At 51.0% G+C, this 21,621-nt stretch overlaps 8 protein-coding genes across 8 annotated transcripts; 2 read left to right on the forward strand and 6 right to left on the reverse strand.

Annotated features, from left to right (window-relative positions):
- Positions 1-720: 720 nt before the first annotated feature.
- LTR84_012537 (uncharacterized protein) lies at positions 721-2,854 on the forward strand (the record flags this gene model as incomplete). Its single annotated transcript, XM_064856057.1, has 5 exons — positions 721-771; positions 848-857; positions 912-1,255; positions 1,310-2,139; positions 2,221-2,854. 5 exons carry the CDS (start codon positions 721-723, stop codon positions 2,852-2,854), a joined length of 1,869 nt encoding a protein of 622 aa, XP_064707957.1.
- Positions 2,855-3,013: 159 nt separating this feature from the next.
- On the reverse strand, positions 3,014-4,391 carry LTR84_012538 (uncharacterized protein; the record flags this gene model as incomplete). The annotated part of the gene is made up of 2 exons (XM_064856058.1): positions 3,014-3,563; positions 3,652-4,391. The coding sequence occupies 2 exons, from the start codon at positions 4,389-4,391 to the stop codon at positions 3,014-3,016; spliced, it is 1,290 nt and encodes a 429-aa protein (XP_064707958.1).
- Positions 4,392-4,906: 515 nt separating this feature from the next.
- Positions 4,907-6,157, reverse strand: LTR84_012539 (uncharacterized protein; the record flags this gene model as incomplete). The annotated part of the gene is made up of 3 exons (XM_064856059.1): positions 4,907-4,978; positions 5,040-5,432; positions 5,522-6,157. 3 exons carry the CDS (start codon positions 6,155-6,157, stop codon positions 4,907-4,909), a joined length of 1,101 nt encoding a protein of 366 aa, XP_064707959.1.
- A 480-nt stretch (positions 6,158-6,637) lies between these two features.
- On the reverse strand, positions 6,638-7,912 carry LTR84_012540 (uncharacterized protein; the record flags this gene model as incomplete). The annotated part of the gene is made up of 1 exon (XM_064856060.1): positions 6,638-7,912. The coding sequence occupies one exon, from the start codon at positions 7,910-7,912 to the stop codon at positions 6,638-6,640; it is 1,275 nt and encodes a 424-aa protein (XP_064707960.1).
- Positions 7,913-8,774: 862 nt separating this feature from the next.
- Positions 8,775-10,233, forward strand: LTR84_012541 (uncharacterized protein; the record flags this gene model as incomplete). The annotated part of the gene is made up of 7 exons (XM_064856061.1): positions 8,775-8,886; positions 8,939-9,009; positions 9,098-9,178; positions 9,237-9,484; positions 9,545-9,748; positions 9,808-10,029; positions 10,098-10,233. 7 exons carry the CDS (start codon positions 8,775-8,777, stop codon positions 10,231-10,233), a joined length of 1,074 nt encoding a protein of 357 aa, XP_064707961.1.
- Positions 10,234-10,435: 202 nt separating this feature from the next.
- On the reverse strand, positions 10,436-10,903 carry LTR84_012542 (uncharacterized protein; the record flags this gene model as incomplete). Its single annotated transcript, XM_064856062.1, has 1 exon — positions 10,436-10,903. The coding sequence occupies one exon, from the start codon at positions 10,901-10,903 to the stop codon at positions 10,436-10,438; it is 468 nt and encodes a 155-aa protein (XP_064707962.1).
- A 49-nt stretch (positions 10,904-10,952) lies between these two features.
- LTR84_012543 (uncharacterized protein) lies at positions 10,953-16,001 on the reverse strand (the record flags this gene model as incomplete). The annotated part of the gene is made up of 2 exons (XM_064856063.1): positions 10,953-11,486; positions 11,544-16,001. 2 exons carry the CDS (start codon positions 15,999-16,001, stop codon positions 10,953-10,955), a joined length of 4,992 nt encoding a protein of 1,663 aa, XP_064707963.1.
- A 2,353-nt stretch (positions 16,002-18,354) lies between these two features.
- LTR84_012544 (uncharacterized protein) lies at positions 18,355-20,289 on the reverse strand (the record flags this gene model as incomplete). The annotated part of the gene is made up of 4 exons (XM_064856064.1): positions 18,355-18,837; positions 18,925-19,182; positions 19,246-20,061; positions 20,113-20,289. 4 exons carry the CDS (start codon positions 20,287-20,289, stop codon positions 18,355-18,357), a joined length of 1,734 nt encoding a protein of 577 aa, XP_064707964.1.
- Positions 20,290-21,621: the final 1,332 nt, after the last annotated feature.

Raw genomic sequence — 21,621 nt, forward strand, 5'->3', positions numbered from 1 at the left:
GTAGCTCTGGAAACCCCAACAAATCCTCCAAAAATCCACCTCTTGTCCAGTGAGAACGACACGCTAGTCAATAAATGGCTAGTAGGAGGAGTCTGAAAGCAGTGGACTCTGACAGAGCCTTGGAAAACCCGACCTCCCCAGTCAACTTTGCGCCTCCAAGAGCATTCTAGCCACTCTGCCTTTGTTCGATTGCGGGGTCGAGACTTCGATAGGATCCAAGCATATATATACGCCTCTCGCTAAAGTCACGCGTCATCACCGGAATCAATATCCGAAGTACTGTTAACGGTGGTTGCTGAAGAAGTGCAAAGCCCTGCTTGAGTACGGCTTCGTGATATCGAGCTTCTCGAGCCCCCAGGAAGATCAAGCGGAGTGCCAGCACACGCTCCCATGAACGGCTCGGCTATGGGGATGTCTCACACCGGATCAATTGAGATATTGTTGACACGGAGATAGCCCGAGGTATCAACAATCCTCCCCCGCAAGTCGATCTTGTGCAATACTGCTAGTATGGGGACTATGGAGATGTGACAGTCCCTCAACATCAAGACTTCGGCACAAGCGAAAATGAGGGGGATTACTCCAAACTGTTTCGTCATTAGATTCGGTCTTGAGTTCTCATGGTGATATATTTGCGTCCTGCTCAGCCCAGAATGCTCAGCTTTCTTTCTTGTTAGGATCAGGAGCAAATTCGAAGGATCCACAAGACTGAAATCGATAATGCCTCTACACACGAAGCTACCAGCGGATATCAAGGAGGTGGATGTGATTGTGAGTGTCCAATAAAATCTACCTTTGACAAAAAGGTCGTTCAAAGAGATCTCCACTTACTAATAAAGCCTACTAGATTGCTGGAGGTAATAAATCATACGAGAAGCACTAAGATACCGATGCTGATAAACTGTCGTTAGGTGGTCTCGCAGGATGTGTAGTCGCTTCCCGTCTCGCCGAAGCCGACCGCAACCTTAGAATCCTCGTCATTGAGCAAGGTCCCAACAACTATGGCATGCCCGAGGTTGTACACCCAGCACTTTATCCACGAAACCTGTTTCCTAGCAGCAAGATCACACTCTTCTGGCCGACGAAGAAATCGCCTCAGCTCGCGAATAGGAGCCCGATCGTTCCCAGTGGTGGAACCTTGGGCGGAGGATCTGCTATGAACTGGATGGTTTATACTCGTGGACAACGATCTGACTTTGATTCATGGAAGACTCCTGGGTGGTCTGCTGACGAGTTGCTCCCGTTTCTGAACAAGGTTCGTACAACATGCACAGGCTGGCATGTTAGTCTGCAACTAATTCCAGCATAGCTCGAGACTTACCATGGCAAAGGTAACAAAGACCGCCATGGTTTCGATGGACCTGTCAATGTCTCCAAAGGCACCCATGTCTGTCACCGTGCAGAAGACGCCTTCGTTGAAGCTGCCAAGAAACTCGGATACCCAGAGGTGCAGGATCTGCAAAACCTGGATGCCAACAATGCCATCGAAAGATATTATCGCTACGTCAATCCAGCTGGTCGCCGTCAAGATGCGGCCCATAGATACCTTCATCCCAAGCTTCAGAGCGGAGACTATCCAAATCTCCATGTACTCGTCGAGAAGCAAGTGTTGAAAGTACTCTTCGACGACGACAAGCGCGCCGTCGGTGTTGAATATCAGACTAACCCCAAATACCTCGCCAATCCGGAGTTCCTGGCCACAGCATATACGGCGCGACGTACGATCAAGGCTCGCAAACTGGTGATCCTCTCGGCAGGCGCCAACGCCACACCGGGCATTCTGGAACGCTCCGGAGTGGGCGACTCCAAGGTCCTACAAGCCGCGGGCGTCCAAGTTGTCGAAGATCTGCCGGGCGTCGGAAACGACTATCAAGACCACCACCTGTCCTTGTGGTCATACCGGACCAATCTGACGCCCCGTGAGACCATCAATGGTTTCCAAGACGGTCGTTTCAACCTGGATGAGGCCATCAAAAACACCGATGAACTTCTTGGCACGAACGCGATGGACGCCCAAGGCAAGTTCCGACCCACCGAGGCCGAAGTCGAGGCTCTGGGACCTGAATTCAAGAAAGCTTGGGATCGAGATTTCAAAGACGCACCAGACCGTCCCCTCATGATTCTTGCACTGTACTGCTGGTGAGTACCCCGCTTGTTGAAGCTGATGAAATTAATATCTCTCCCCTCAACTTTCCAAACGCGGCACTAATAAAACAAAAGCTACTATGGCGACCATTCCATCCTCCCGGACGATGCCGAATACGTGTCAATGGCAAACTGGACCGCGTACCCATACTCACGAGGGCACATCCACATCACCGGACCTGCAATGTCCGACCCCGTCGACTTCGATACCGGCTGGCTGACAGACCCTGGCGACGTGGACGTCAAGAAACACATCTGGGCATACAAGGTGTCCCGCGAGATGTGGCGCCGCATGCCCATCTTCCGCGGTGAGCTGGCGCCCAACCACCCTTCCTTTCCCTCCGGGTCGAAAGCCGCTGTGATCGAGAAGGCAGATGGTCCTGTCGTGATGGACGATGATTCTCGCATTGAATATTCCGCTGAAGACGACAAGGCGATCGACCGCAAGGTCCGTGAGATTTTATCCACGACGTGGCATTCCTTGGGTACGTGTAAGATGGCGCCCAGGGAGAAGAATGGTGTCGTGGACGGGAATCTGAATGTTTATGGTGTCAGGGGCCTTAAGTTGGCGGATTTGAGTGTGCCACCTGAGAATGTCGGTGCCAACACCGGGAATACAGCATTCTTGGTCGGAGAGAAGGCGGCCGATATCTTTATCAAGGAGTTGGGCTTGGGAAGTGCTAATGCCCAACCCCAGGCTAGATTATAGTCAGCTAGTTGGCTGTATTGGATAAGCTTCATATAAAGCAAGGGCTTCGGAAAATGCTCTACGCTCGCCTTGAACATGATGAGTTGGCTGTCAAGGTTTACTGGTTATTCAACAGGTCTCCTCGTAATATGATATGACAAAATCACTATTCCCATGGCGCTAGTACGTCTTCCTCGCTCTCCATGTAGCATGGCCCTTCGGATCATTGGCAAATTCCTGCCACTCTTCGACCTTCTTCCTCCCCTTGTCATCAAACCCATATTTCAACCACGTCGCCTCGACTGCCAGATCGGCGTATTTCTTCGCTCCCCTCATGCTGCCCACACCATTATACGTGAGAGCGGCATGTCCGTACGCGAGATCCATGAAGCCCTCCAAACCCTCGGCTTCATACAACTTCAAGAGCGCCTCGGCCTTCTTGACGCTCGCCATCGAGTCCGGCGTCCACTGCGAAAGCTCCCACTGCAAAGCGGCGATGCTTTGCGTTGCCTGATCTGCGTCTGCGACGGTGCGGTCGTGGTTGTGTGTCTCTGGCGAGCAGCGTGGACACGTGCACGTGAAGTGGAATACCGATTGGAAGTATTCCTGTCGTTCGGCGTGCAAGCGGAGGGGTGGTGCGTACGAGATGGTGATTTCCTCGTCCTTCTCGATGGGTCGCACGGCGTGCACATAGTGTGTTAGTAAGTCGGCAGCGAAGAAGTACTGTGCGCTACAACACGTCCGTCCGTTAGTCTATAAATCTTAAATGATATGATGCTAGCCGTCAAGGACGAGTGGGGAAGAGGGTAGGTACATACTTCGGCGCACACGCATGGTTATAACGTGAAGCTTCTGGAAACACCGCACCGTGCTTCAAGCCACCAATCTCCATGTCAAAGCCATTGGCCTTGAGCACGTCCTGAGCCACAACATCGGCCTCGTCGTAAATCTTCGCCAGGTCCAGATACGCATCTCTGCTTGCCGCCGGGAGCTGCTCAACAGCCAACCGCAGCAACTTCTCCCGTTCTTCGGTAAACATCTGATCTCCTATGTGCGCAAGCACGACTGGAGTGTACGCCGTGATCAAGTCGCCACGCTGAAGTGGCCGAGATGCACGCATGCCCACCCCTTTTCCCGGGATGGAAGCCGTGTACCACGGCCTGTCTTTCGTCTCTGTGTCGACGGTGTTGATGCCATGAGAGGAGAGCGCAGTCGAATTCTGGAATGGTGGGAGAGCTGCGAATTTCTCGGCCACGGCAGACGTGGTCAGAATGGATATTCCTCTCCCGTTGCTGAACGACGCATTTGTGTAAACGCAGAATGGATGGCCGAATTCGTCGTGTTGTGTTCCGCAGACGGGGTTGTGCGTCCATGGAAAATACGAGACGAGTGTCTGCTCACTCTCAGTTGATGCTGAGTCGCTAGTACTGTGACCTTCAGGCTCGAGAATTGCCTGGCTTGGTGTGTTTGTCGATTTGTCCTCCGCCAAAGGGATGCTCGCCGCGACCAACGTAGCGAACAAGGATAGAACGCCAAATGAGATTGAATCGAGCTTCATTTTCGAAAGATGTTTAAGACAAAAACTCTAAATCGCCGATTCTATATTCTAGTATAAGGACAGGCGGTAGATGCTAGAAAAACAATTGTGGAAGGTCATCAATCCATCTTGGTTTCTGAAACACTCGGTTCCCGATAGGGGTGTTTCAGACCGAAGAGCCCCGTATCTTCCGTTCGAGGGGTGCCGAATGACCACATCGAAGTCAGCGCTCCCTCACAAAATTTTCATAGCAATATACTGTGCATCTATATTGTAGTGAAATCTAGGTACATTTCTCCGTTTGACATATAGGTGAGTTGAAGGTTGCGGGACTTGCCATCCAAAATCAAACTCGAAATACACCTCCAGGCTGAGGACATTGAGGCTTGGCAGTAGGACTATTCTAGTCTAAGCATGAATACAAGGAGCTGGACGAATAACCTTGTAGAGAGAGCCTTCTAATGAGTCGTAGTGCAAGGGTATATTAGATTCGACTGCCAGTGTCATGCTGATATTGACACGGAACTATTCAAAGCTCAATCCGAATGATTTTGCACATTGACAATGAATTTGCCTCTTGCTCGACCTCTCGCTGTACCTTCAAATGCCTAGGTTGCCATCACTGGTTAGCAACATCCCATCTGACTATCTTGAGAGTGGGAATCTCACCTTAAGAGCGTCCTCCATGGCATATTCCGTGTCGATCGTTCCTGTAAGCTGTCCAGCTTCCACCAATGCCGCCGTTCTCACAATATCTTCGGGGATGACGTTTGCGGAGTGAAAGAATCCTTTCCGAGGAGTACCACCTAGAAAGCGCGGCAAGAACGCTTTGCTGTAGAATCTGAGAGCCCATGATAAGATCTGAAGGAAGCCGCCGCTACCGTGAGTGATGCTCATTTTGCCACCGATTAGATAAGCCCCATCGGGCTTCAGATACGCAGGGCTCTTATCGTAGAGTTGGTCATCGGCGCCAGCAATATCAATGATTGAATCAAACGGGTTCGTAGAATATTTTGATGTCAGGTACTCGTTCAATACCGGATGAGCTCTATAATCAATTACCTATCGGCAGAAATGATTTCAGTTAGCGATCAAGATCAGTTAGGCGGCGGATGCTGCTGGCTGCAGCGTTTTCAGTGAGGTCTCCCTACTTCATCTGCGCCCAATTTCTTCACCAACTCTTCGTTGGGCGCAGAACACGTGCCAATGATCGTGCCTTCTTTCCCCACGACTGATCGTACAACCTGCACCATCAATGTCCCGAGACCCCCAGATGCACCGGTAATCAGCACGCGATCGCCTTGCTTCATGTTCACCAGATCAATGAACTGGAAGGCCGTACAACCATTCGTTGCTAGCGTCGAAGCGGACGCCAAGGAAATGTTAGGAGGTTTGCGCACAACCTGAGCTGCTGGCAGGAAGGCGTGCTCGACAAGCATTCCGTTGTACTTGTGACCCCACTTTAAAAGAACTTTCGGGTCTGGACTGCCAAATACTGGGTCGCCGGGTTGGACATGAGTGACGTTGGAGCCTACGGCTTCGACAATGCCGGAGAAATCGAGTCCGGGATACCATGGCTTTGAGTTGAAGTGAGGAAAAACTCGTATGATAACACTCTGGCCTTGATCAAGGGCCACGTATGAGACCTTGACTATAACCTCGTCGGCGTGAAGTTCGGCGGGTGTTGGTCTGGGTAAGTCGGTACGTAATTTGAGGACCGCTCCTGGGGCACCGCGACTGGTATAAGCCCAGGCACGCATAGTGACTTTCTTGTCTCCAGTTCCCATTTCTGACCATCAAGGCTTGAGCTTCGCTGAAAGAAAATGAATTATTGCAGGTGAGATACTGGGCCTCCAAAGTTTAATAGGTCATGTTGCCCTCGAAAGCCTCCGAATGAATGCTTCCCAAAGGAGGCAGCCTGTCAAAATTTCCGAAATAAGGTATCCGAAAAATGATGCAGCCAATGAAAGCCTCCGAAAGTGACGACTAATTGGAGCAGCATTTAATCCCCGAACATTTGCGCGTTCTTTGAATGTTCCGCATACCTTTTTTGCTACTTAGGTGATGGAATATCTGACTCGTCCGTCTGTGTGTATCCACTCATCATTTGGAATGCTGATGGCCCACAGAATCGTAAAGTACACCCAGCCCATCGTGATTTTCGCAATAGTTGCTTGGATCGTTAGCAAAACGGATAGGACCACGTTGTAACTGCTTGTATGGTCAAGTATGATCAGCGGCATGGTGATAATGATACGACCAAGACGCTATCGTACGCGACGAAGCTCCGTGTCCAAGGTATGCAATGTTTCTCTGAGGAAAGTGACGGCTGAAGTCGCTGAGTCTTTCCCACATTCCGAATCAGCCTCACCAAGCACGAGTCGCAGAAGAGAGCGCGACTTCACGTCACTGAAAATCCCTTTGCGAGAGATATGGTGCTGTGAGATGCGAAGCTCTTCTGGTAGGCCCATGAGACGCTCGACACTTTGCAAGTCCTCAGCGGTGGCCTGTAAGATGAAACTTACGTACGTTTGAGGTTTCATTGGTGGAATTCCATTGACACGAAACTTGGTAGATATCTCGAAGAAGTCAGAAGTGTCTCGAATTTGTCCTATCACCTCACATACACGACCGAGGATATAATTATAGAGTTCGATCATCTGGATGTAATTCGACAGGATTAGGAGTAAGATAGGTTTGGTGTAAGGATGGGCGACATTCTGGGCTGATGATGCCACCTCACTTGGCGAGGAACTCGAATAGCTCTTCTCGGAAGGAGGAGAAGATGTTGCTGAGGTAGATGAGGACGAGCACACTAGGTTTGATGCCAGCCACTCGAGAATGGTACTGAATTCGGAGGCAATCTGAAGTGCCCGAACCACGGGGATGTTCTCTATCTCGTCCGACGTCTCGGCACAGAGGCGCTGATTAGGACCGGGCGGAATGCATAATGGATAGGCTTCGGCCTCGGCCTTGTGCATGGCAATACTTGCACCAAGGTGCGACAATTTGATTATCGCATCGGTTTGAGGAGTTCGTGGCGGAGAGGTGTTTTCACTCCTAATGGGCATCAATGCAGGATCCACATTCGTGTTTTCGTAGGGCGTATACAGTCTTGGGGAAAATATGCCACCTAATGATGGTTCCTGGTAGTTGATGAAGTCGCCATTGATCGGATTCAAGACATTGAGGCCAGAATCAGAGCCCGTGTCAAGCCAAGTTGGGAGGTTTGGGAGTTCGGGTGAGGTATTTATGACATTCCCACCCAAATCATATGTAGCGGAATTGATGCTGGTTGAGAGTTCCTGGAAGCTCGTGGTATTATTCGATGACACCACCCGGTCTCGAGCTACGGACGCGCTCGTTCCACGAATTGGCTGTTTCGTACGAGGCCGTCCCAGAGGGCGCGCACTGCTAGTGATGCACGAAGTGCCAGCACGGATACAGCGGTCGCAGGCGTTGCGCTCCGAAACCTCATGTCGCGGACAGCGGAGCTTAGAGGCTCTGCATCTGTCACAGGCCAATCGAACGTGGTTACTCATGCTGATCAAGGCTGGTGGGAGATGAGTGTATTAGAACTTAAGGGAACTGCGAGAGCCACTCTGTCTGAGGCAGGGTGTTCAGGATTCGTCTAAAGCGGCATGTCATTCTCTAGGCTGCCATCTTAAGCACGCTGCAGCTGTTTGGCCGGGCACATGAGATACGAGGTAGGGCCCTCGTTAAAAGATGGAGTTTACTGGGCTTCCTATTTTAGACTGCCTGCGGACACCTTATGATGGAACCCTAATATGTTGCTCCGCAAGAATCAAGATAAAGGATGCTGCATTTTCAATAGTGCAGCCTATCTGAGTACATACGCCACGTTTCTCAACCAAGACAGCATAAGCATACCACGCAGCTCAAGTCGACAAAGAAGAGGAGAATCAGCCTCTACCCAAAAGGATCATAAAGGATTGTCTGACGCCAGCCCTGAACAGCACGATCGTAGTTAGAGCAGCGGAACCAGAAGGACATCACCCCACCCGAGACGAACCTCGGTAGCTAGAGTAGTAACTCCTCTTGCTCGGCTCCTCCAAAGTCAGCCATAAGCATCTCCAATCCAAGACAGGAGGAGATTCCTAGGAATGAAACATGATAATACATTCATGGGATGCGCAACTTCCTCTTTTGCATTTTGCAAACGTCAGTCGTTGTTGCTCCTTGGCTTTGAAGAAAGCACCTGTCCATTAACGGCAAGTGCTTACAGCTCGACAAGTAGCCCACGCTCTGACACTGTCGTATGACCAGGGGCAAGACCGCCTGCTTTTTATACACCGACTGCCGCAGACCTTTACATAAGAGATCAACGACAAGCCCCTTATACTCATTCTCTTCATCTGTGAAGGAAAAGATCCTCCTCACAAAATGTCCATCACAACATCTGTCACACAATTGTTGGGCATCCAACACCCCATCCTGCTGGCGGGCATGGGTCAGACATCGGGGGCACCCTTGGCTGCTGCTGTCTCGAACGCTGGTATGATCATAAACTAAGAATTCGTCTCTGATCTTGTACTTATACTTTCCAGGTGGACTCGGCGTAATCGGTGGGGTGGGATATACCCCCAAAATGCTTCGGGACATGATACAAGAATTGAAGGTAAGCAAACGTCGTGGGACGGAGCATCGAGACCACACATTGTTCGCAAGACGTCCTGAAGGTTATTCTAACAACCATCGTCTCGAAGGAAAGCCTCAGAGACCCCGCATTGCCGTTCGGCGTCGACTTGCTCATCCCACAAGTTGGGGGAAGCGCTCGCAAAACCAATGTAAGTCACTCGAAATTGGCCTCCGTCAAGTAAATGGAAATACTCATCAAAGTAACAGCTTGACTACACGAAAGGCACACTGGATGAGCTAGTCGATATCATCATCGCTGAAAAGGCCAAAGTTTTCGTCTCGGCGGTTGGCGTTGCACCCAAATACATTATCGAAAAACTTCACAAACACGGCATCTTATATATGAACATGATTGGTCATCCAAAGCATGCTCACAAGGCTTGCCAGGCAGGAGCAGATCTCATTTGTGCGCAGGGTGGAGAAGCTGGAGGGCATACTGGAGACACAGCTACTAGGTGAGCTATCCGTGCAATGACCCCTTTATTTTCCACGCAGGAATATGCTGACCATTATAGTGTACTAATCCCAGCTGTTGCGGATATTTGCAAGAAGTACACCTCTCCACTAACCGGCAAGCCTGTCCAAGTCGTAGCTGCAGGCGGGATCTATGATGGTCGTGGTATTGCGGCCGCTCTCATGCTAGGGGCTGGCGCCGTCTGGGTTGGCACTCGATTCGTCACAGCAAAGGAATCCGGAGCGCCAGAGGTTGCAAAGCAAGCGTAAGCATTATTCCTAACTCTTCATAAGGGATACCTAACTCAAGCTGTACTACGCATAGCATTATCAAGGCCGACTTCGACTCTACTGTCAAATCCACCATCTGGACTGGTCGACCGTTAAGAGCCCTAGCAACCCCATATGTTCGACACTGGGAAACGGAACGAGCACAAGAGATCAAAGACCTGACTTCACAAGGCATCATCCCTCTCTACCATGAGTTTGAGAAGCTAGAGAAAGAGAATGGATTGACTGAGGAAATCGAGGACCAGTCGACTTTGAGGTAAGGCGATTCGACTCTTTAATCACGCTTTTTTGTTATTCTTTGCTTGCTAAATCATTTAACTTTAGGCCCATGGGACAAGTATCCGGATTAGTGAATACACCAAACCAGAGTGCCGCCGAGATCGTGAAGGAGATGATGGACGGAGCAATCAAGGTGCTCGATTCTGCCAGTGGCTTGCTGAGACCATCAGCAAAGCTTTGATCAATATACCTTCCAATACTATCGATGGCGTTTCAAACCCATAGGCGAATTAGCAGCCTAAAGAAAACGAAGGGGATGAGTCGCGTGACGAACATGTGAAAAAGTGACGAGTATGAAACTTTTCTTCATGATCACTATGGAATAAGCTATGGAATATACCGAAGCTCCGACGAATTTTCCCGCAAAAGCTATCAAACACTGCCTAAGAAATGCTATTAAGACTGATTGACGTGAAAACCAGAGAGTAAGCCAGCACCAAAATTCCCAACAACGACAAGGAGATGTAGTAGTATACAGTGATGAACCATGCATCGCCAACGTCGACAGCGTCGCCACCTCGCCTGACATCAATCGTGATCTCCGGGGGCAACAGTTCGAGGTGTCCATCCTTTTCCACCGTGTCCCAGACAGGTTGTGTCAGTTGAGGTTGATAGGCGACGACAAAGGTTGGCGAGATGGTTCGTGAGAGTTTGAGATTACGTTCTGTGCGAGCCTGGTCTTGGTCGTCATTTTCGTCTTCATGAGTAAGTTTTTGATCGTCGTCCACATCCCCATCTCCATCACCGACAATAGATTCTTCCTCCCCACGCAAGCCCTCTGTCCCTTTCCTCAACGCCCGTTCCAGATCACACAGGAATAATTCCGCACCATCTCCATACTTATTCTTCATGTCCTGAGCTCCGAAATTTCGAGCAAGAGGCTCACGAAGTATTAATTCTTCATTTCTTCTTCTTCCCTCCACCCAAGCCGAGACTCTCCGCGATGCTTCCGAGCCCAAGACCCCCGAGCAGCTTGTCAACACCAAGACCCCCAAGAATCCCGTTCACGAGTCCACCAAGTCCAAGGCCGTTGAGCAATTTGCCCACTAGACCGAGAACACCCGCGAGCAACAGCCCGACGGCGGCGATGATCTGGAACAGCGGTTCTGTGAGCAAGCCCCAGAGTGGGTTCAACTTCTTCTTGGCGTGAGGCATATCAGCCAGGCGCTTCTTCGCGTTGTCGATGGTCTTGACAACACTGGTGGTGAGCTCCTTGAGACCTTCGGCCACGCGGTGCTCTTCTGGTGAGGCCTCGCCAGACGCAGCACGCGCTTTGGCCTGTGCAGCGATGTGTCCATCGGGGTCCAGGCCGCGGATTGCACCGTTGCATTCGCCTAGGATGCGGCCACCTTCTTCGATCAGAGGCTTGACATCGTTGACGAGCTTTTCTTCGTCGAGTTCCTCGCGCGGTGTGCGGTCGGCTTTCTCAATGTGCTGTGAAATAGTTAGTCACCAAGGACATGATGCATGTGGAAGGATGTAGGATCTTACCTCTGTGATCTGCTTGCAGATTGGCTCCATCTTCTCGATAGTCTGGTTGATGATGTTACCAATCTTCTTGGCGATTTCTCTCTCTTCCTCCTTCTTCAGCTCTTCATCGGTAGGAGCCTCCTCGACTTCTTCCTCGTCTGGGATGTTCTCAAGCAGCGTGCATTCACCGATCTTGTTGCCATCTTGGTCGACAACATAGCCGTTATCGTTGATTTCCTTTCCAATGCAAGCCAGGAGATTTCCATCGGTAAGTTTACCAATAACATCACCGTTCTTGTCACGGACCTCTCCTTCCTTGTTGATGCGGAGTCCAGCCATTGGTGAAACCTCACGCTCTTTCTCTTCTGGCTCGTACCGTTCAGCCTTGCCGATGACGTTTCCATTCTTGTCTGTGATATCGCCATCATCGTCAACCTTACGGCCAACAAGTTTCTTCACATCACCTTCAACAACGCGACCAACAACCTGATCGTGGGCATCTGTTACTAGGCCATCCTTGGTCACAGTGGTAGACTCAAAGTTGGAGAATGGTCCTTCAGCACGGCCATCGTCACCACCTTCGATGAGACGAGCCTTGCCAATGACCTTACCGTCACTGCTCCAGATGTTTCCCTTGCCGTCCACCTTCTTTCCGACAAGATGCTTCAGCTCGCCTTCAGCGACTTCACCGAAGATGGTTCCGTGCTCATCGACAACCTTGCCTTGCTTGTTGACGGTCTTGCCAGCAAGGCTGGAGAGATCTGCCTCAACAACTTCCTCTTCCGGAATCTCGTACGGCTCGGCGTGACCTTTGACGTTGCCGTACTTGTCGATGATATCACCATCCTCGTCAACAGCACGTCCGATGAGTTTCTTCCACTCACCTTCGACCACTTTACCGACGACGTTGCCTTCATGGTCTTCGACAAGACCTTCTTTGACGACAACAACACCTTCTAGACCGGCAAAAGGTCCCTCGGCTTTGGACTCCCGTTCGCCGGCAGGGATGAGCTCAACACGGCCAACAACTTCACCCTTGTCATTCCAGACTTGACCTTGACCATCAACAGGTCGGCCGGCAAGTTCTTTGGCATTTCCTTCAACAAGGCGACCGATAGGCACACCATCAGGTCCGATGACGTTGCCTTGCTTGTTTACCTTCAAACCCTTGAGCTCAGAAAGGTCAACCTCCTCAGGTTCAGCTTCAGGCTCGGCGTCGGGCTCTTCATATCGCTCGGCATGGCCGACAACATTGCCCTTCTTGTCAATGACATCACCGTCTTCATCAACAGAGCGCCCGACAAGTTTTTTAGCATCGCCTTCCACAATTTTGCCAACGCGATTGCCGCTCTCATCCTCAACCCAACCGTCAGCGACGACTGTGAGACCTTCGAGGCCAGCAAATTGGGCTTCATCCTCTTTGTCCTCTTGAGGGAGGGTCTTGGCTTTACCGATGACATGTCCTTTGCTGTCCCAGAATTGACCTTGGTCATCGGCGGAGGCACCCGACTTCCAGATCTTCTTGGCATCGCCTTCGACGAGGTCGCCGACGATGTTTCCATTAGAGTCGAGGATCTTGCCAGACTTATTGACTTTGAGGCCTTCAAGGATACTGAGAGGTGGTAGACCATCATCAGCTTCCTCCTCAGCTCCTTCGGCATCATCTTCGCCTTCTTCTTCTCCTTGCTGTTGTGACAGTTCGACTTTGCCGATGACATTTCCATCCTTGTCCAGAATTTCACCTTTGTCGTTGATTTTCTTGCCAGCGACGGCAGAGAGCTCGCCTTCAACGAGACGACCGATCTCGTCTCCTTCTTCGTCCAATACGAGACCCTTCTTGTTGACCTTCAGTCCTTCAAGGGCAGAGAAGTCTGGACCTTCGGGTGCAGCCTCTTCAACCTCGACAAGACCTTCCTCAACAGCCTCGGGAAGGAACTCGACTTTGCCGATGACATTGCCGTCTTTGTCCAGGATTTCTCCCTTCTCATTGATTTTCTTGCCTCGCACGTCCTCAAGGTTGTACCCTTCAGAGAGCTTGGCAATGGCATCACCATCTTCATTGACGACCTCGCCCTTCTTGTTGACCTTGAGGCCTTCGAGTTGCTCGAACAGAGGTTTTCCAGCTTGATCAGCTGCATCCTTGGCTTCCTCGGCAGCACCTTCGGCGGTCTCAGCGGCATCTTCAGCGACATCGGCAGCGTCACCAGCCTTCTCGGCTTCCTCTGCTGCTTGCTTCTCAGCGTCTTCGACGGCTTCTTGTGCTTGTTCGAGTTGTTCAACCAATTCGGGATTGAGCTCCTTCATGGCTTCATCGGCAGCTTCTCCCTCAACGACTTCGACTTTACCGATGACGTTGCCATCTTTGTCGAGGATTTCTCCATTTTCGTTGGGGATTTTACCCGCACATTCTTTTGGATCGCCTTCGACCAGCTTAGCTAGAATCTCGCCTTCATCGTCGATGATGTTGCCCTTCTTGTTCAGCTTGCGTCCCTCGACGATTGTCAAGTTGGGCTTCAACTGGTCGGCAATTTCTTCGACCTTGTCAGTGGCTTGTTGAACAATATCGGGAGTGGCATCATCAGCTGCGTCTCCAGCTGCACCTTCGACAGCACCTGCAGCTTCAGGCACGATCTCGGCCCGACCAATGACGTCACCGTCTTCATCGAGCACTTCGCCTTCAGCATTGAGTGTTCTGCCAACAAGGTCGGCGGGATCACCTTCAGTGATTTTCCCCAGAGTGTTTCCAGAGGCATCTTTGATGGCACCGTCGTCCTGAACCTCTAGACCTTCGAGAGCATCGAGTCCAGGAAGCTCACCGGCGGCATCTTCGGCTTCTTGCTTGACTTCTTGTGGGAGTGTCTCAGCGCGGCCAACGACATCTCCATCCTCGTCGAGAACTTCGCCTTCAGCATTGAGCGCCATACCAACCAAGTCAGCTGGGTCACCCTCGGTGATTTTGCCGAGGGCATTGCCTTCTTTGTCTAGGATCTGTCCATCCTCTTGGACCTCTAGACCCTCTAGGACATCGAGATCAGGGAGGTATGTCTCAACAGCGTCTTCGGCAGTGTCCTTGACATCGTCGGCCGCACCTTCTGCGTCTTCAACAGCGTCGTCGGCAGTGTCCTTGGCCTGGTCACCGACATCTTGTGCTTTGTCTGCAATGATGTTGGCTCGGCCAACGACGTCGCCATCCTCATCAAGGATCTCGCCATCGTCACCGATTTCGTAGCCTTCCAGGTCGGCTGGGTCGCCTTCCTCGAGCTTGCCGATGGCATTACCTTCTTTGTCGAGAATGTCACCGTTCTCGCTAACCTTGAGACCTTTCAAAGAGGAAAGGTCAGGCAGCTCTTGGCCTGTCGTGTCTTCTGCGGTGTCTTTGACTTCATCGGTTGCATCTTCTGCAGTGTCCTTGGCACCTTCGGCGGTATCTTCAGCAGTATCTTTGACACCATCGGTTGCGTCTTCTGCGGTGTCTTTAGCGCCGTCAGCGGCGTCCTCGGCGGTGTCTTTGACGCCATTGGTTGCCTTTTCAGCAGTGTCCTTGACGTCGTCAGTCGCATCTTCGGCGGTATCTTTAGCGTCTTCGGCGGTGTCCTCAGCTGTGTCTTTGGCATCCTTGGCGGTATCCTTGACTCCGTTTGTGGCGTCCTCCGCATCAGGTACGTCGTCTGTGTCTTTGGGGACATCTTCAGCTGCACCTTCTGCGGTCTCCTTCGCGCCCTCTGCGGTGTCTTCTGCAGTGTCTTTGACATCGCCAGCAGTGTCTTGAGCACCCTCCTGTGTATCTTCGGCAGTGTCTTGAGCGGCACCCGAGACATCGCCTTTAGAGGCTTTACCAGCAGCACCAGTGGCTGTGTCTTTGGCGCCTCCAGCTCGACTTGCAAGCTTCTTGGCGCCACCAGTGGCACCGCCAGCGGCAGACTTCACGCCTCCAAGAGCACCTGAGCCCTTGCCCTCGGCCTCGTCTTCAGCTTCTTCAGCCGCATCTTCAGTCTCAGCAGCTGGCTCTTCGGTTTCCGTCTCGTCGTCGGTGCCTTCATCTTTGGCTGCCTTCGCAGGAGTTTCTTCGTCGTCATCACTATCAGCTACAGGCTCAGGGTCTGCTTCCGATAGTTCACTGGTGTCGGCGACAGAGGTGCTCTCGGCTCCAGTGTCGTGGCCAGGTTGGCTGACTTTTCCGCCAGCTTCCTCGGTGTCCTTGAGATCGATCTTCTGATCGGCTTCAGATTCGATGTCGCTGGGTTTCTCTGAGACATCCTTGGCATCGTCGGTTTGCTTAGTTCGTGGAGGTAGTTTGGGAGAATCTGTGGATTTCTTGGGCGTCGCTTTGGAGGCACCTAGCTTGGGAGGCTTCCTTCCTGGTGTGCCTGAGGATCCTTGACCAGTAAGCTTAGAAGTACTTGAAGAGCCAGGGCTCTTGCCAGTCTTTGTAGGAGTCTCAGGAGCATTCCCGGATCTGCCTGCTGCTGGTGAGGGCATTGTGCTTTTGAAGCTTCTGACTGTTTCAGGAGATGATCTTCTGGAAGAAGTTGAGTCGCGACTGGGAGTGGGAGGGAAAGAATAATATGCGTATGAGGCTGAAGAAAGTCGGTTACTTGTCATCAGCTAGTTAAAAATACAAGTATGTGGTTGTTGCTTTCCAGGATGTTCGGCTATTAGGAACAGCACTGTCTTCTCAATGTTGTTATTATACAATGGGGGTATTATTTTGATGGATAGGATGGACTTGGAGGAGAAAAAAGAGAGGACGCGTCGCACGAGGGAGGAAGATCACGTCAAGTAGTAGCTCTCGAGAAAAATCTCACGACGTCACCGTGCCAGTATCAAGGGTATCTACCTGCTCGGTCATTGAGGAGCTCTTCATTGCGGGAGAGAGCTGGTGCCTCAATGTGGCTGGGTTTTCAACTTGATTCACAAGGCAAGTGAAAGCACATTGCGTCACAGGAGACGATTAGAACTTTCTTGGGAAGCAATGTGGCACACGTAGACAATCATCACCCCAAGTGACCCGTCAAATGAGATTGTAGGAGCACATGGGGTCACCAGGATGGTTGAATTGATGTTGGCCAATGTCAATCGGAGATCGGAAGAGACATGGGCAATCGTAAAGGTGAATGGGAAACAAGAAATGTCCCTAACAAGGGGAGGCATGTCCCGTTGTCTGGCGAGTGACAGGGGGTTCCCCCAGAAAAACCGAGTTGCGCCAATGATGTCGGCAATCTGTGCATCAGAACTCGTATTCCTCAGAGAAGGAGAGCAAACTCGGGCCTTTGGAGAGTTCTTCAGCCTGAGCTGCATCTGTGTCAAGCCGAGTGGCGACGCGTGCATCGTTGATGATATCGAGCAGAGGCCTATTGTGCTGCACGTGTTGACGCCTCCACAATCAACGCTCATGCTTTACAGCGCACCACGAGCACTGTAAGATATCAGGCCTGATGATGGAGCTCGAAGAGGTACCCCGTTCTGACGAAATATCAAAGAAGCCAAGCAGGGGTCCAGGGTTGTAAGCAGTCGACAGTTTGAACCAAGTGGAGTTGACGTGGGTAACGAGAGGTCAACCGAGAGTTTGGTGATGTGGCTTGACTCAAAGCACAGACCTTTCTTAGGCTTGACGCACCGCCGCAAGTTGTTCAAGAACCTGTTTTCCAACCTTGCCCCGCCATCAGCATGGGGAGGAGAGAATTTCATTTTGGTCGATTCTCACTGCAATTCCTCTCGCTTTGCTTTTCTGACATGGGCCTTGAAGGGAGTGCTGGACTGGTTGACATCAATGCCATTCCCCTTGTATTGGTTGGTCTGGAAAGGATCATTAATGGGTGTTGCGATGTTGTCATCTCCCACTTCTCCAATGTGTTAGTCATTGATGGAACGGTACTCATGCCACCCAGCGTAGCCATGTGAGAACCACGGGTCAACTCTTCAACCAAGGCGGGAATTGTTGATCAGTGATGTGATATCCCAGCCACAGTTACACCGGGCAGTTGCCAACTTCACATTAAAGTTGGCGCCCGAAACTTGCGAGCGTGTTGCTCCACAAAAGACGAGCGGATGGTAAGCGTGGATGACGGGCAGGAATGAATGCGATTTGCAGACTGGTGCGATCGGCGGGCATGGTGCACGTTTTGCCCACCACCAATTGCCCATCCGACGCGTGCGCTTGCCATTGCAATTGCCATTCAAACGGTTGCCGCCCCCACTAAAAGCTCCCACTAACGTTTGTGGCTAAGGTCCTTTCGGTTAAAGTGGCCGGGGTTTTGCCAACTTTTGGTGGCGGTACGAGGTACTGCAGACGACTTGACATCACTCTTGGGAATATTGCTGGGTCTATCCTTGTGGGAAATAATGCTGGGTTGCAGGAGGGGGTTTATTTCGATCTGCCTCCAGACTGGACGTGCCTGGTTGGTATGAGACTTGATGAGATTCGAAAAGGTCATCACCGTGTCAAAAGGAGAAGGCACGACATCAAAACCCCTCTCAAAAAGGCAACAGCGCTAGGACTCTTCTTGTGCCCGCCAGCCCACGAGGCAGGTACCCGGGATGATTGACTCGTCCCCCGCTATCAAAAAACCTTGGAAGTAGCCAGGCAGATACATAGGTACCTAGTAGGAAGGCAATGATGCATTTGCAAATAGGCTGCATCTCCGGAGCAGGATAACCGTCCAGGTAGAAGTCGTGTAGCTTAATCGAAACATATTTATTATCAACATGGAGCTGTCTAGCATCAGTATCCACGAGTCTCATCTCTTCAGGTGACTAAGTCTATTTGATCTACCAGATCAAGGTCAATCCTGACAGTGGCTCCAAGACCAAAAACAAACGCCGTACTTACATGTCATCGTTCGCCTTCAGGTGCGGGTATTCCATCCTCTGGCCCCGAAGTTCTATTCTTCTCTCTTTCCAAATCCCCTTTGATGCTGTGATCTCCAAGAGCAGGCATCGACGTGTCCTTACGGGTCTTAAACTTGAGGAGAAAACGCGATAGTTTACCACTTTGACGCTGGGAGGCTTCTTGCTCACGAGCTTCTCGTTCTGCAGCCTCACGTTGTTGCGCCAGCCAAAGTCGCTCTTTCTCTGCACTTTGAGATTTGTCGCGATTGGCCTCCTCTTCCTCTTTGATCTTCTCTGGATGAAAAACCTTATCCTTCTCTCTAACCACCAAGTTCTCGGCCGTCTTCACCCGTCGTCGAGTACGAACATAGCTTTCCAAGCCCACCAAGACGGCATAGCTCCTCGATATTGAGACATGAGACATATCTGCACCTGCATCCTGAAGGCTATGAACAAAGGTGCGGAAGTTGGCAGCTCGTGGTCGATACTGTCATCATTTACTGGGTGTTAGCAGGCTCTCCACACGCCATTAGTGCTCCGGGATACACGAGAATCGTGACTCTGTGACACTTACATGACCACTCAACGGTGATAACCTGCGCAACTGACCGTCTTTGACTTTGATAAGCCCGGCAGCTAAAATTCGTGCCCCATGCAAGAAGGACGAATGCTGGAAGGCTCCTGACTGCTTGTATCCAATATAGATATTCATAGACGTGTCTGCAACAAAGATCCACTTATATCCCTTCTTCAGAGATGTTCTGATCATGTGATTGAAGAGCACCGCAGGACTGACGTGCTTAACCTTCGAGATCCCTCTCGCTCGGTGAAACTAGGTGATTTGCATCAGTCTCAAACGATCCGTCATACCTGGGCAAGGCAATACGACACTCACATCTTCGTTCACATAGCGCTCGCCCTCATCCCCAGCAGTGTTGTCGATTTTTTCATCGTTGTCTTCGTCTCCAGATGCCGAGCTGGAGTCGGAGTCGGATTCTGAATACCGTCCCCGACCATCAGGAGGTGGTACGTTGTATTCGAATCTTGGGGTCGGGTCCGTTACAGGTACAATACCTTGCACACTATCCTTGTATAGTTCGTCTTTCGTCCATACTCGCTCCCCATTCTTTGCCCATACGAATAGTCCTTCTTTATTGATCCGGACAAGATATTGGAGCCGTTCCTCCCTTGACAGATACCGCACTTGCTCCTTATTGAGGCGCGCTCTACTGCATTCGGGAACTTCAACGTCTTTGCCATCGCCTTCATCCAACCAGTAAAAGAAGTTCTGTCTGGTATCCTGGGACTTCCAGTAGTTGTGGTACTTGCGCAAGTTACTACCGTAGCGGTGTTTGTGGTCTACCATCTCGAGAAAGTACTGCAAATCCATCATCTTGGCCGTCTTTTTTCTCAACGCTGTGGCTTCGCCTCGCTTCTTGGCCGCAGCCTCTCGCTCCTCTTTTGATGGGTTTGTCTTCGAGGCAGAATCGCCGGATTCATCTTCTGAGGAGGAGAAATCTGACAGGGAAAGGGAGGTATCGTCTGCGCCAGCTCTTCGTGCAATCTCTGTGACCATTTTCCACCGCTCTCTTGCAGGGGATATGGGAGTTTTTGGTTCAAGGGAATTCTCCTCCCCATCATCCGCAGATGCATCGGGACTTCGTGGAGGGTGCGGCGTCGTAACGTCTCGGTACTTTGCATCTTTCACAGCCTTCCATACTCGTGAGCACTATGTGCATTCATCTGCGCGTTCAACACCAACCTCATACCACCTCGTCGACGCATCAAGTCCGAAGCCATTCAATTCTCGTCGCGCACGGTGACCTCTGAATGTTTTCTGTATCAATATCGCGGCTCGCTTGGCCTCTTCGCCAGTTAGACTCTGAGATTTTGGATCATGAGTGTGACGTTCTATAGGGCTGGGCGCATTGGCGTCCATCATCGGATATATATTACACAGACATCGAAAAGGAGGGACTGCGCTGGCGTGTATGTATGCGAAGAACAAATATGTGGACAATATCAGGGCCGCGTGGCGGGGTATGTCACTTGGTTACAACTTGCAAAGCTAGGTAAACTTTATCCCGGAAGTTTGTCGCAAGATAAACTCCCCCACTAGTCTTGTGTGAGAGCCGCGTTGGTCGGCAAGGCATTAATCCTGAGAATGGATACTTGAATGTTATTCGCATTCAAGTTGTTGGACAAGGAAAATCAGACTGAAGAAATGGGTCTGATAATGGTCGGCATCGGTGGTTGAGACGAAGGTCCGCGCTCTTGCTTATGTAATGTCCAATTGCTTCGTCCAAGATGTTCCAAGAACGGATCAATGTTCTCCCGATATTTGTGACGACTTGAAGCCGAGGCGTGCTACCAACCTTACAACTTGTCTCAATTCAGTGCATCAGCATCGAAAGCATTGGATGGTAAGGTGTACCAAGATTGCGGCACTCGATTACTGCTCTTGTGCGATCAGGACTTGCAATCAACCCAGAATCATGTCGTTGAGGAGCCTTGGTATGTGACGCGCGCATGCGATTGGTGATATGTCCACCACCAGTGGAGGTCACCCACCGAACTCGGCGAAGAGACCGCGACCGGTGATTTCCTGTCTAGAATGCAGAAGGAAGAAGCTCAAATGTGATCGCACACATCCTTGTCAACAATGTCTAAAGATTGGACGGCCAGGACGATGTCAGTATCAACCAGGCTCAGAACCTGAAGTTGACACGGTCGACCTTCCGAGTCTAACTTCAAAGCGACAGAGGTCACACTCACCGTCAAACAAGCTTGCACATGGCGTTTCACCTGTTATCAACGGCTTTGGCGCGGGCGCAATGCCACAAGGGAAATCCGGGGTGATCGAAGATCTTCAAGAAAGGGTGCTCCGGTTAGAAAAAGCTCTCCTTTCGCGGGATGTCCAAGAACGGAGCCTGTCGAACATCATTGGCGATTCTACAGATCATGGACAAGACACTTCAGCAGCTATCACTCAAAATCCCGTCACCAATACCAGTGCCGACCCTCTAGTATGTTCATACAAGCCCGATTGATCCACGAAGACGTTGCGCTGACTGGAATAGTTTCCGGATGCTTGCGAATTCATGAGAGGTTTGCAAAATCATAGCAGTGATCCGGAGCTGTTGGATCTCCAAAGTGATCTGAGCAGTTTGCAAGTTACGCTCAAATCCCACAGTTCAGCTTTGCCTAGTCAGATCGACCAAGGTCAACCTACCAGTCACCTTCGGTTGGACATCCCACCATTACATATTTG

The sequence above is a fragment of the Exophiala bonariae genome, assembly GCF_035927105.1.
Source record: "Exophiala bonariae strain CCFEE 5792 chromosome Unknown scaffold_8, whole genome shotgun sequence".
Classification (NCBI taxonomy): domain Eukaryota; kingdom Fungi; phylum Ascomycota; class Eurotiomycetes; order Chaetothyriales; family Herpotrichiellaceae; genus Exophiala; species Exophiala bonariae.